Source organism: Mesoplodon densirostris, chromosome 19 (assembly GCF_025265405.1).
Source record: "Mesoplodon densirostris isolate mMesDen1 chromosome 19, mMesDen1 primary haplotype, whole genome shotgun sequence".
NCBI classification, from domain to species: Eukaryota; Metazoa; Chordata; class Mammalia; order Artiodactyla; family Ziphiidae; genus Mesoplodon; species Mesoplodon densirostris.
In genome coordinates, this window is record NC_082679.1 from 37,967,809 (window position 1) to 37,982,870 (window position 15,062).

A 15,062-nucleotide genomic window follows, 5' to 3' on the forward strand; every position below is an offset into this window, starting at 1 on the left:
CTGCTAAGGGTATGAACAAGGTCCATTAAAATCCTTCCCATGATTTCGTGTCTGGCTCCCTTGCAATGGCCAGAAACAGACACGTGGTGAGAAGCTGCCCCCTTCTGATTGGATTACGTGGGGTCCTAGCTTTATGTGCTCTGGTTTATTGAGGCCATTATTTTAGAAGCAAGTGGCAGATGCTTCCCTCCACCCCCTCACCCCCACCACCGAATATCAGTAGAGGTGTTTGGAGCAGCCTCTGTGTCATGTCCTCAGAGCTGCCTGAGAGCTGCCTCAGGGACTGCCCTGGAGGAGCCAATGAGGGAACTGTTCCCCGAGCTGCTGGCCATTGTCTCTTTCCATTCCAGTGCACTGCCCAGGTCGGGCTGTAACAACAGATGTGGACAATCCTGTGAAGATTAGTAATATTTTATTTAAATATATGTCCCCACTCTTATCCAGCCCCCTACCCCTGTTTTGTTTTGTTTTGTTTTGTTTTAAGAATCACAGCCTTATCTGCGACTGTTTGAACAAAATATACTAAAATGTTATAATTGTTGAAATATAAATAAGTGATCAATAAATTAATCAATTAACCATGACAGTAAGCTTTCAAGAAAACTGTCAGATGTTTTAAAATTTAGCATGTCACTTTAAAAACTTTAGCTTAATTCTACTTTGTATTATATTCCCCCAAAGAGTTCCTAAAACAAAAAGAGCAAAAACATGATTCTGAAAAAACAGATGATTTTGGGACATGTATAAATACACCCATAGTGTGCTTGACACGCAGGTACCTTGCATTCCATAGTGTAGGTGGATCTAATGTATAGGGTCACTCAGAATCTTTCATATTACAACCAAGAGTTTGATCACTACTTATTAGTTAATGGATCATCTTCCTTGTTCCTACTTGGCCCCCACATCCCAGGCTGTGGGGAGAAAGCTTCACCCCTGTGTGAATGGCAAGGCATCAGCATGGAAGCCCACTCTGTCTGCATCTGTCCCTTGTCCTCCTCCCCAGGATCTCCGGTTGAGCAATGAGGACAATGAATAGCAACTAGGAAGTCACCCTGGGCATCTTTCTTTAATGTCGCCAACAGATCTAATCAATCCTAATGCTAGAGCTACATGTATTGAGCCTTGGGCCAAACACTTGATTACATTGTCTCATTTAATATTCATTTTACATATGAATAAACTAAGGTTTAGAGAATCTGGATGACTTGTCTAAAATCGTCACCCGTGCAAGTAGTAAATGGGGGAACCATGATGTAAAACTAGGTCTGTTGTGTTATCATGAAGTTGCATTTTGCAGACATTTAACCCTGTGTGTATTAAACCAGCCTTGTGGGCCAGTTCCTCTTCACCCCACCTGTATTAAATAAGCAGCAGGTGTCATCAGGCCTGAAATAGGGAGTGCACATAGCACAACCCCAGAAGAAAAGCATAAATAAATGATTTTTCAGGTATCCCAGCCATTGACAAACAAGTGAAAAACACCCAAACAAAGGGATGGCTGATGCCTTCCTCAATGTTAGGAAGAAATTGAAGAATTAACTGAAAACAACAGAGAAATATAGACCGAGGAACAGTTAACAGGCACTGTGACTGGCTGCATAGCCAAAGCTGTATCTATAATATGGGCCATATTCAAGTTGAGAGAGTTTTGTGAGGGTGAAGGTAGGCAGGGTAGCAGATATCCTTACGGGTGTTTTTCTTCTTTTGCCTACAGTGTGCTTTTGATTATTTGAAGGTTAATTTTGTTAATTTTAACCTAAATTGTGTCATTTCTCTCCTCCTTCCTAGGGCTTCCTAAAGAATGAAAAGGACAATGCCCTGCTGTCTGCCATCGAAGAGTCCCGCAAGAGGGTAAGAAATGAACCCAAATGTATATGTATACTGTTGTGAGGGCAGCAGTGTATACTGGGGCGTGGAGGTTCTAGAAGCTGGTTTCTGTGTTCCAGGCCCAGCTCTCTTGATAGTTCACCAGAGGGAGTTCTACAGGAACCATTTTTTTTTTTGCGGTACGCGGGCCTCTCACTGTTGTGGCCTCTCCCGTTGCGGAGCACAGGCTCCGGACGTGCAGGCTCGGCGGCCATGGCTCACGGGCCCAGCAGCTCCGCGGCATGTGGGATCTTCCCGGACCGGGGCATGAACCCGTGTCCCCTGCATCAGCAGGCGGATTCTCAACCACTGCGCCACCAGGGAAGCCCTACAGGAACCATTTTTGAGGAAAATACCATGCTCATAACTCTACGTGTATTTAGTGACTGCATCTGAAACACTGGGCTGGTCGGTTAATTATTAAGTTAATCATAAAATGGAAGGGCCAGACAATTCTTTGGTTTCATTGTTACAGTATAAATGGTATTTTGGTTTATACTGAATCAGCAGTTCAGAAAAGCAATTATGATATTGATAATTTTCCTCAGTTTCTTTTCCTTTTATCACACAATTTGACCTTCTACACCACCTTTTAAATTAACAATTTCTCCAAGCTCTTTGAAACAAACAAACAAAAAACATCTTGATATTCGAGAGGATAGTAAATAAGTCAGCCAGAACAGCCATTATATGTGCAGCAATATTTCGCAACAAACATTCCCTCGAGACAGTCAAAGATCATTTACTTTACTAACGTGAGTTATCTTCATTTGTTTGACAAGGATTAAAAGATCAAAATCTTTCCAATACATTCCATTATGGAGTAAGATTTTCAGGCCCCCAGAGTCTTTTGGGGAGGGAGGAGGAAGGTTAATGATCATGTGGAGTTGGTTCTAAAAATGCAGCTTTTCCCAGGAAGGAGGCTGGAGGGTTCACATTAGTCTGGAAGCAGTAGCTGTCTCTGCAAGGGAGTAGGGGTGAAGGGAATCTCTGTTTTGCTGTTTACTTATGTAAGCCTTAGATCAAGTGAAATGTATTTGTGTATTATTTATGTGGTTCAAAAAATAAGAAAGTAAAAAAAAAATGCTGCTTCTCAGTGTGCTTTATTAGAATATTCCATACAGGTGGAAATGTCTAAGTAGGGCTGATATGAGTGAGATAGGGCAGCAGGGGGGCTTGCCAGCTCTAATTTATAAGAATATGTTTCAGAGACATTATTTAAATGACTGATATGTTTAATTATCAGAGTAAAATTCCCTAAAATTTAATTAATTATATTTTTGGCAATAGTACTTATTCCTAGAAATAGAGAAATTCACTTGATCCAGATTTGAAAATATTTTTTTTAAGGTTTTTTTTGGTTCACACTTGGAGTGAGTTACTCACCAACATTGATTCTCCTGCTGTAAAGGACCGATGAAATTAAATTAGGATTGTCGAATGCCACCGAGCCTTATTAATCCATTTACCCTGCGGAATGTGTTTCTGAAATTGGCAGTCTCTGAACGTTGTGCCATATTGAGACTGAATGTGCAGCCAGCCAAAACATTTAAGTGACATACCACAGTGCAAAATGTGTGCATATGTGTTTGTGAGGGAGATGTTCCGGTGTTGGGAGCTGGCCCTGGCGGGGGGAACCCTTCACCTGTCTGGACACCAGAGGCTGCTGCTGAACAAGAATCATTTTCAAACAAAAAGGTGAGCAGCTTTTTGGCATTATTGGTGGTAATTTCACGTTTGAATAACTTGCCAATATCCTGCTGAAATGCCAAGAAAACAAGCTACAAAACCACAAATGTGTACTATCTTTTCCCATTTGGTGCATCCCAGCAAAAACAGAACAACATTATCAGAACATATGTAGAGTTTCTAAAAGCCAGCAACAGCTCAATAATAAGTGGGTGTGAAGTCAAAGCAGGTTGCCCTCTTCCCTTTATGAAAATGGGGTTCGAGTGCTCCCCACCTGTTCTTAATTCAGTTGCCCAGTTCTTTCCCTGCCTTCCTTTCTTAACTATGTTCAAAGAGATATATTTCCCCACATAACTTGAAAGATTTGGATTTAATTTTTTTTTTAATATATCTGAGGTCTGCCTGTCTTGACAATGACAATCTTTTTTTGGGGGGGGGGTGCACTGGGTCTTAGTTGTGGTATGCGAACTCTTAGTTGCAGTATGCCTATGCGATCTAGTTCCCCAACCAGGGATCGAACTGGGGGCCCCCTGAATTGGGAGCACAGAGTCTTAACCACTGCGCCACCAGGGAAGTCCCCGGATTTAATTTATAATAGTTTCTCCACTGCTTTGTCGTTTTCTGTGGTTTGTCTTTCCTTATCCCTGCTATCCCTGTCTCTCACCTTGTCTCAGACCCTCACTGTCCTCCTTTTCTCTTAGTTCTTAGCTCTTTTGAGTAGCTCTGTTGATTCTCTCTCATTAGCTCCTCTAGTTGACATTCTTCTTTGCACCTAATCTGGTGGTTCAGATGTGGGTCTAAAGGGAATAGACTGGAAGAGGGCAGATGGGTGGCTGATCATCCCTGATTAGCCCACAAATTGGATGTTCCATTATCTCTAATGTAATTAAGATAAGCTGGGGGTGGCATGGTGAAGGGAAGAGAATTTTAATGTTGGACCATTTATTTTTATTTGAAGCTCCTTATCACACTAATGATGAATGGAACGACAGTGCTGTTTGTTCAGGTTGTGGAGCTGTTTCTAAATGAGTAGCCTGGCATATTTCTCAGATACATCTGAGGATTTGAGCTCAGAAAGCTGCCAGTTTTCAGAGTATTTCCTGTGTTCTTGAAGCAGGAGTTCTTGGCACACAGGTGGGCAGCTTGATTAACAGGGGATGGTTAATTCCCACTGTTGTCGCCCTGACCCTTACGTGATGCTGGAAGCCTGCCCCTGCCATCCTCATCAACAGTGTCTCTGAGACAGATTGTGTTTTCTTCAATTGCCTTTAGTGCTCTGCCATTCTTTATCAGCCAGAGGACTTACCCTTAAGAAAAATTCTTGTGACACTGTGGTGTCCTGGGTCAGTGGCAGCGCTTAGTCAGTGCCTCACTTCCTATTGCAAGTTTGGAAAGCTGTATGGTATGCCAGCCCTCCACCTCCTTATTTCAACCCGCCCTGGTCCTCCTGCCCCATGGCCCTCTTATTTTCCCTTTCTGGGACAGGTTCAAGGTTAAGGAGGTGGATGCCCACTAAATAGAAGAGTTTTAGAAGAAATGTGGTTCAACATGTGCACTATTTCTGGATAGCTTCTAGAGAAACTACCTCTTCCCCTCCCCTCTACCCCACCTCTCTGTTCCAGCATACTTTTCTCTGTTCAAAATGCATAGCTTTCGTGTTTAAGGTCACTAATGTAGCAAGAGAAAATTATTTTTCTCCGGGTATTTTTTTCGATCCAGGCTACTTGGAGTGGTCCATTCTGCCTGACCTTCAGTGGGAAGAAAACCAGATGAGAGACTGTTTTTAAAGTTTTTGATAGTCATTTCTTTTTTTGTCTTCACAATACATATTAGAAAAGAGATCCATTGATAGATGGACCAAATCAAATTTGCAAGATGTGCCAACCCTCTTCCTAATCATTTTTGTGGGTGTCTGCTCTCTTTTTCACATTTTAATAAATATTGGTCCACATTCAAACATCCCATTTGTAGAAGGAGTATATGATTTTTTTTTTTTTTTTTTTTTTTTTTTTTTTTGCTGTATGCGGGCCTCTCACTGTTGTGGCCTCCCCCGTTGCGGAGCACAGGCTCCGGACGCGCAGGCTCCGGACGCGCAGGCTCAGCGGCCATGGCTCACGGGCCCAGCCGCTCCGCGGCATATGGGATCCTCCCAGACCGGGGCACGAACCCGTATCCCCTGCATCGGCAGGCGGACTCTCAACCACTTGCGCCACCAGGGAGGCCCAGGAGTATATGATTTTTCTGATAGTTTCCCAGAGCTTATATATATGAATATTATCAGTATAAATTATCTGCATTGCCAAAATAAAGCAGGCATTACTAAATACTCATTCCCTTGGTGCTGCCTAATTAGATGCCAATCTGATTGTAAATGAAATGGATTTTTGAGAAGTGGGCTTAAGCTGATGGGAAACCTGGTCTGCCAATTGAAGAATAATAGGCTAAGAATGGTTATGATTCAGTATGTCTCTATAAGTTGCTTTAATCTCCTCCTCAGAGGGGTTTTGGTTTTGCTTTTGTTTTTTGGGTTTTGTTTTTTTTTCTTGTTTTTTTGTTTTGTGTGTGTGTGTGTGTGTGTGTTCTCCCTTCCTCCCTCTTCCCTTTCTTTTTTTTTTTTTTGACCACTCCTAGATTTTTTTTTAGTTTTATTTTATTTATTTTTGGCTGCATTGGGTCTTCGTTGCTGCGTGCAGTGAAGGGCTTTCTCTAGTTGTGGTGAGTGGGGCTACTCTTCGTTGCGGTACACGGGCTTCTCACTGTGGTGGCTTCTCTTGTTGTGGAGCACGGGCTCTAGGCACATGGGCTTCAGTAGTTGTGGCACACAGGCTCAGTAGTTGTGGCTCGCGGGCTCTAGAGTACAGGCTCAGTAGTTGTGGTGCACAGGCTTAGTTGCTCCTAGGCATGGGAGATCTTCCCGCACCAGCGCTTGAACCCATATCCCCTGCATTGGCAGGCAGATTCCTAACCACTGTGCCACCAAGGAAGCCCCCCTTCCTCTTTTCTTTGTTTTCCTTCTTTCTCTTTTTTCTTTTCCTTCTGAGTGCCTTTGTTTTGGCAACCTGCTGTGTCACCAGCAGATAGAAGTGAGGTTTGCCAGACATTTCAGTAGTGACTTTGAGAAGACTGATAGGAAACCTAATTGCAAAAGGCTCTGTTGTTTTTTCTTTTACTGATTTGCTTCCTCATATAAAAATATTACTGTTTCTTAAAAAAATAGACACTGGGAGAATCTTACTTTTTGTCTTATCTTAGAGGCTCATTAAATCTTAAGATACCATTGACTTTATAATCCATCATTATTTTATGTACTACAAAGAAAAAGTACTTCAATTTAAGCTTTTGACATGCTATCAATTGTAATATGTAGCCTAATTTCAGAGGTTTTAAGAAGATATTTATCTTAATAAGCACATGAAAAGATGTTCAACATCACTATTCATTAGAGAAATGCAAATCAAACCATGAATTATCACCTCACACCCATTAGCATGGCTACAATCAAAAAAACCCAGAAAATAGTGAGTATTGGAGAGGATGTAGAGAAATTGGAACCTTTGTGCACTGTTGATGAGAATGAAAAATGGTACAGCCTCTTTGGAAACATTATGCAATCGCTCAAAAAATTAAACATAGGATGACCATCTGATCCAGCAATTCCATTTCTGGGTATGTATCCCAAAGAACTGAAAGCAGGAATTTGAAGAGATATTTGTACACCCATGTTCACAGTAGCACGATTCACAATTACCAAAAATTGGAAGCAACTCAAGTGTCCATGGATAGATGAATGGATAAACAAAATGTGGTGTGTACATACAGTGGAGTATTATTCAGCCTTAAAAAGGAACAAGACTGCATATGCTATAACATGGATGAATCTTGAGGACATTTTGCTAAGTGAAATAAGCCAGACATAAGAAGACAAATACTGTATGATTGCACTTCCATGAGGTACCTAGAAGTGGTCAAAATCATAGAGACAGAAGTAGAATGGTGGTTGCCTGTGACTGGGGGAGGGTGGGAATGAAGTTATTGTTTAATGGGTACAGAATTTCATTTTTGCATGATGAAAAGAGTTCTGGAGATGTATGGTGGTGATGTTTGCACAGCCGTGTGAATGAACTTAATACCACTGAACTGTACACTTAAAAAGGGTTAACATGGTAAGTTTTATTGTTAAGTGCATTTTGCCACAATTTTAAAAAATTTAATGTGTTAGACTTGATGAAATAGGTCATGTTGCAAACAGTTGTCAGTAAATTCTTTAAGGATAATTTGAAATAGATTGCCTTTGCTCCACTTATGGAAAGATGGCAGATCTGGAGGGCTTTGAATTTCCGTTGTGCTTCCAGGGAAACCGTGTTCTTTGTCTTCTCATTTGGGTCATCTCTCTCTGCTCCTCTCCAACAGACCTTTGGCATGGCTGAGGAGTACCATCGAGAGTCAATGCTGGTTGAGTGGGAGCAAGTGAAACAGCGGATTCTCCACACCCTGCTGGCATCGGGAGAAGATGCCCTTGACTTTACTCAAGAAAGCGAGGTAGGTTGAGTCCAGAAGGTAAACCACGATGAAAACTGTGAGGTCAGAGAATGCTTGTCTGCTTGACTACTGACAGTCCTGGCACGGTTGATCACTGTCTCCCCCTTGAAGCCCTCTCTTCATTGCCTTCCAGATGCCCATGTTTGCCTGGATTTCCTCCAACATGTCTGGCTGCTTCTGCTCAGCCTCTTTTGCTGAATTTTCCTCAAACTCCTTGACCCCTAGGTGTTTTTGTGTCCCAGGGCTCAGTCCTTGACCTGTTCTTGTTTCTTCCTCAGTTACTGCCCCGTTGATCTCATCTGGGCTTGTGGTATTAAATACCATCTATGTACTTGAAGACTTAAATTTACATCACAGCCCCAAACACCCCCAGACTCATTTTTCTAGTGGCCTTCTTGGCTGTGCTCAGATGTCTCAGAGCCATCAAGCTAAACATGTTTAGAATTGAGTCATGGTAGCTACTGCCCTCAACTCCCTCCTGGCATCAACCTTCTTTTCTCACAGAGTTTATCATCTTTATAAAGGGCAGTTGCAGTTTTTCACTTGCTCAGATCAAACACCTCAGATTCATTTTTGTCCTCCCTTTCTCTCACCTAGACTCTCTTACATGTTGGCAAATCCACTTAACCCTACTCTCAAAATATCCCCAGAATCCAACCACTTCTTACCACCTCTGCTGTTAGCACTCTGGTCCAAGTCACCATCATCTCTTGTTCACATTATTGGACTAACCTCCTAACTGGTTATTTCCATTATCTATTGCTATGTAACCAATCACTCCAAACCGTAGTGGCTGAAAACAATCATTTAGCTCAGCTGCATTTACCAGAAATAGTTCAGGGTCTCTTGAGGCTGCGGTCAAGATGTTGGCTGAGGCAACACTCACTGCAGGGCTAAACTCGGGAAGGATCCACTCCCAGGCTACCTCACGTGCCTCTTGGCAAGCCTCAGGTCCTCCCTGGCTCTTGGCTAGGGACGTCAGTTCCTCGTCATGTGGGTCTCTCTTGTGTTGCTCACAACATGATAGTTTGCTTCCCCTGGAGCAAGAGTGAGGGATCCAAGGAAGAGCTAAAGGCCCCCCAAGACAGAAATCACCGTCTTTCCGTGACTTAATATTGAAAGTAATATCCTGTCGCTTTACTTTGATCAAGGTAAGTCACTAAATTCAGCCTATGCTCAAGGAGAGAGGATTAAACGAGGGCTCAGATCCCAGGAAGTGGGGATTATTGGGAGTCATCTTAGAGGTTGTCAACCACGCTGGTCTCCCTGCTTTTGCCCTTGTACAGTCTTTTCAGCACAGCAGCCAGAGTGACGCTATTAAGACACAGGCTAGATCATGCCACTCCTCTGTTTGGGATCCTCCAGTGACACCCATCTCATTTGGAGTGAAAGCCAGAGTCTTTACCATGACCTCTAAGTCCCTACCTGACCTGGTCTTGTTGCCTCTCGCAGCTCAAGTTATTCTGCTCTCCCTGTTGCTCTTGCTGCTCCAGCCAAACAAGCTTGTCACAGGTTCCTTGAACGAACCGGGTAGGCTTGCTCCTGCCTCAGGTCCTCTGGGCTTCCTGTTGCTTGTGCCCAGAAGGCTCTTCCCCCAAATAACTGCATGGCTGTCTCCCTCACTTTCTTCAAATATTACCCGGTGCCATCTCAGTGAGGCCTTCCAGGGCCTTGATATCTGAAACCAACCTTTCCCCATTCAGCACTTTCTATATCCCCTTTTCTTGCTATATTTTTCTTTTTAGCACTTCTTCACTTTAAACCATTGTATATATTTTATGTCTTTATATTGCTTACTGTCTGTTTCTCACAGTAGAATGTAAATTCCATGAAGGTAAGGATTTTTGTTTGTTGTGTTTACTCATATCTCCAGTGCCTAGAAGAGTCCCTGGAACATATTAGATGCTCTAGATATATTTGTTGAATAAATAATTTGGCCTTAGCTAACTTTGTGCTAACCAGAGTATTAGGGATATGTTGAAACAGTGTGATTTTAGAGTGGGTATGTTTAATAGGGTTTATTTTAATTGCCAGTGTTCATTGATTGGTGGTGGTGCTAAGTTGAGGGGTTTCTCCTCTTTAAAATCTAATTTTTTTTAAAGGCAGTGTATTCATATGACTCGAGAACTAAAGTACCCTGTGCCCAGAAGCTCATTCCCTCCCCGCTTTGCCTCTCCCTAGAAGTAATCACTGTTATTACTTTCTTGTGTAATATTTCCAGAGTCTCTTGATATGAATACAAGGCAATATATTATCTTCCCTCCTTCTTACACAAAAGTTATTTTACTATATGCTCTGTTCTATATCATGCTTTTTTCACTTATTTATCCTGGAGATCTTTCCTGAGAGGGATTTGAGGCTGCATCTTGGGATCAGCAGAAAAGAGTGTCTAGCTTGATTAGTGATGTCTGCCCTTGTGCCAGTGGGAGCTGTGACTTAACCACACATTTACCACGCTGGTGCTGGGGAGAGAACAGCCCTGGGGTTCAGATTCTAGCTTCACCGCTGACTAGTTCTGAGACCTCATCCAAGTTATTTAACCCTGCAGACATTTAATGTCTTCATTGGTGAAATGGGATTATTGGGAAGATTAGTGATAACATAAAGCACCTGACCCATAATGGGCGCCCCTTACTATTGTTTTAAAGTAAGTAGTTTCAGATAATTTGGAGGTGCAGGTTAAAAATTATAATGTCACAAAGATTATAGCATTAGACATTTCAAGTAATATTGCCATTGCTTCCTGATAAATCCTTTCCCCAGAAGTTGTTTCTTAACTAGCTAGCATTCTTTTCTCATGGGAGATAGGACAACTAAGGCTCAGAGAGATGTGTAATATGCTGGTGAGATCCAGGACTGTTGGCTTCTAGACCATCGTTCTGTTGAAGTCTGGGTCAAAGGTGGGTAGCTTGGCAGTGTGTCATGCCTGCAGGGTAACTTCACACATCCTGTATCCACAAATTTGCTCCTGATTTAAAACCCAGTTTTTCTATTAAATTAGCCCGCAAAATAAATACATGCTAAAGTCTTTTATCTTAGGAAATTACTCATTAATGACCCTGTTCCACATTTCTTAGACTCAAAGATTTCAAAGAAGAGGAGAGTCTTTGGGAAAAAAGAGCTAATGTATATAATCCTTGGCCAGCCTAATGTTTCTTTCTCAATTTCTTGTGAGTCTGGGCAGATAAGTAGAACAGCTCATGGTTTTATAAACTTCATTTTTAAAATTGTGTTAATAGGTTGTAGTCTGTATTGGGATTTGGAAGTAATTATAAGCTGCTAATGAGATATTCTTTCTTGATTGCTCTTGTCTTAAAAATAGACTAGTCTATTTAGTAGACTCTGCTTCCTTGACCTCGAGTCCTCCCTCTTGGAAGGGAGTTATTGATACTTTTGCTGTTCTCTGTTGTGACACCTAGCAGAGTGGATAACTTTGCTGAAAAAGCTGACAAATGATGCAGATGGTTCTTCAGATAATCCAGGGAATTGGCATTTCTGGAACCTTGTAGGTTTTGTTGTTTGTTTCTGTTTTGAACTTTTTTCCTGAAGTATAACATATATACAGAAAAGTATGCACTTTTTAAGTATACAGCTCAATGAATATACCAAAAGGGAACACACCCAGATGAAGAAACAACATTGTCGGCACCCCAGCATCCCCCGTTCTGTGCCTTTTCATTCACTACCCCTCACCACCACCACCAAGAGAAACACTGTCCTAACTTCTGATGTCATAGATTAATTTTGCCTGTTTTTAAACTCTGTGTAAATGGAGTCATATGGTATGTACTCTTGTTTCTGGCTTTTGCTTAACATTCTGTATATTGTTACATGTAGTTGAAGGCTATTCATTCTCATGGCCCAATAGTATGACTGCAATCTGTTTATCCATTCTGATGTTGATGGACATTTGGATAGTTACCAGTTCTTAGCTTTCATAAAGAGTGCTATTGAGAGCATTCTTGTACCTGTCTTTTGGTGAACATACGTTTGCACATCCATTGGGCACATCTAAGCGGGCAATTGCTGGGGCAGAGGGTGCACATATGTTCAACACTGTTCCAAAATGGTGTCTTAGTGTACCCTCCCACCAGCGCTATGAGAATTCTCTTTGTTCCATACCTTTGCCACACTTGGTATTTTTTGTCTTTTTCAATTCAACCATTCTGGTGGATATGTGGAAGAACCATGTGTTTTTACAGGTTTTTTCCATGTAATTTTCTTCAAAATGATGGAAAGGTGGTATTATCTCCACTTGGGCAGGCACCTTCTCTACCCTCTTTGTAAGAAACCGCAGAGTGTGAAGGCCTGAGACAGGCTTTGGAATTCGGCAGGCCTAAGTTCCCGGGCCTCTCCCGGGAACCTCCCTGTTCTCATCCTCATTGTAAAAGGCCTCTCTTGAAGAACCGTTGGAAGGAACGTAGAACGTGTGTAAGGTGCCTGGCCCAGAGCTGGTATAGAGTGCACGCTTAGCACATCGCAGCAGTGTTTATGGTGGTTGGCTGGTATTTGGTAAGCTACACACTATTAAGTTTATTTTTATCATTTTAATATGGATTTATCCCTTTTTAAGTGTCCCTTGACCTATAAAGTCACTAGGAATGAAAAAAAATCTCAGGACATAAGTAGAAGAAATAATTAAAGTGTGACTTGCCATCTAAACCATTCTTTCCTGGGCACTTTATTGTCAAGAATAAGGTTGTTGGAATCCAGACAGTCATTAGGAAAGAGGCTTCCAGTCATTTTGAGCTGACCTTTTATTTGAAGGAAAATGTCCAAATTTGGTTAATTTAATATAAAGAGAGGCTTGAGGCTTTTATTTTTAAGCAAAAATGAACTAGGAGATGGTGGTTCCTGAAACATTTTTCCCCCAAGCCTTCCAATAACAGAAGAGCAACAACACATTAGTAATATCTATTCCTGGCAAGTTTTAATAAGGGAAATGATGCTTCAGTAGCATAAATTCAATTTGGGAAGTTAATTTCCTTAGGATATCATTGAAGAAAAAGGTATAATTTTTAAAGAAAGGTAGGAATCGAAAGATTGTTAATAACTTTCCAGGTTGTAGTCTGAATAAAAATGATGCTTTGAAACAAGAAAGAGACTCCTGTCTAAGAACTCCCATACCCTAGTCCTTGCGTCTGGCCTGTGGGGAAGAGCACCCCCAGTCTGCGCTCCTTGCACAACACTACGGGCTTTGAGCATCGTTGAGAATCCTTGATATATCTTAGGCAACATTTAAAAGTAAATTTTTATCTAGCCTCAGTGTGTCGTGGCTGTATTGATATTAGACATAGTCAGTGGATGTTGCTTTAATGTATTGTCTGGAAAATGGCTCAGCCTAGCAAGCAATAGGCTCAGTAGAAAAGCTAAGTTGTAGCTTAATCATTACAGATAATGATGTGATGTGTGAACAGCGTGTGTTGAATGTAGTCTCTAATTTTGATCACTGACTTAATATCATATTTCACCAATTCCCAGTTACACATCTTTTCTATATTTTAACATCTCTGAAATCAAGATGTGCCTTAAATTCAGTAGTGTGTCATAGTTTGTCCGCATTTTTCTTTCCTAATGGTACATAAATAACATGATGCCTTACAGTTGATGGTATATTAGATTTGATGGAATACAGTAAAAATATAGACTGACAGTATGAGTTTGAAAACCCCAGGCTAGATGATTCCAAGCTGTATTTTATGGCTCCCTGGTAGTTTCCTAATTTGTTTCACATATTGGAATTTGAGTAGGATTTCAAGTATAGAAAGTGCTCAGCTGCTCTTTCTAAAGAACCCAACTCAACGGGCCCTTCATTTTGACATCAGGATATATCACATGAACACCTTCTTGCACAGCATTCTACTGGTAGAGAGCACAGCATTCTACTGGTAGAGATAGAGATTGTGAAAATTCAGCTGCTCTCCTCTACCCCCAACCCAAACATAACCTCTGACATTCTATCCTTCCAACTCCCTCTCAGGTATTTATGTCACATTTATACATATATGTCCATCTGATCAGTTTATTATCAATTTACTCCATAAATGGCACCATTTTATATAATAAATGCTACTACTTAGCATTATGTTTTGATTTTTTTTAACTTATTTTGGAGCTTTTTCTAGGTTAGTACATGTAGTTGTCTGTCATTTTTTAGTGGCCGTAATAGATTTCATTGTATAAATGACCCAAGTATTCTTCCCGTTTTATCCATGGAGAATCATGCTCCAGAAAAGTTAGATGTCATTACCCAAGGTCACACAGTTGGGTTGCGTTTAGAACCTGGGTCTTCTGGTACCCAGTCGGCGTTTTTTCTGGTAGTACTGGGCTTCTATGTACGGATACTGTAGCCAACTATTGTACATTAATTACTTTGGTTCTGTTTTGCTTACATGAAGCCAAAACATTCCACTTGGAAATTAAAAACTCTCTTCCTTCTGTAGTATCATCACATTTTCTTTTTACTCTGTACTTGTTTTGCTAGAAGTGAGCGCTACATTCCTTTTTCCCTACCTAGAATGTGCTCTCCTTGGGAAAAGAGATTTATTTATCCCTGGATATGTTATGTACAAAAGTAGTTGCTTAATAAAAGCTTGCAGTTCCCTCCTGCCACTCTCCAACCACATCCTGCCTGTTCAGGAATGTTCACTTAGAAAATGGCTGTTTGGGGAACACCAGGTACACTGAGAAGACCCTTATGTCTGTGCTCCCAGAGACTGCTGTTTCTCCACATTATCTCCAGACTCCTGGGTGAGCCCCTTGTTGTTCTCTCTGGCCCTGCCTACCCATCTTCCCTGCCTTTCTGGTCTCTGATTCTGTGCTCCTGTTATCCCCGCTGTGCTCCGATCAGGCCCCAATACAGAGAAAACCTGAAGAGTTTGGAATGTTATTCCCACACAGCATACCGGCGTCTCCTTTCCCAGCCCTCTAGCAGCTCCTGGCTTTGAAATTCCATTGAATGTTTG

The 15,062-nt window shown here is 41.5% G+C and overlaps 1 protein-coding gene across 2 annotated transcripts in view; it reads left to right on the forward strand.

Annotated features, from left to right (window-relative positions):
- The window catches only part of NUP93 (nucleoporin 93), a 104,216-nt gene that overhangs the window by 63,492 nt on the left and 25,662 nt on the right, over positions 1-15,062 (forward strand). For both annotated transcript variants that reach the window (XM_060083925.1, XM_060083924.1), the window contains exons 4-5: positions 1,792-1,854; positions 7,969-8,097. In XM_060083925.1, coding sequence (XP_059939908.1) covers positions 1,792-1,854; positions 7,969-8,097 — 192 coding nt within the window. The remainder of the gene's footprint in view (positions 1-1,791; positions 1,855-7,968; positions 8,098-15,062) is intronic.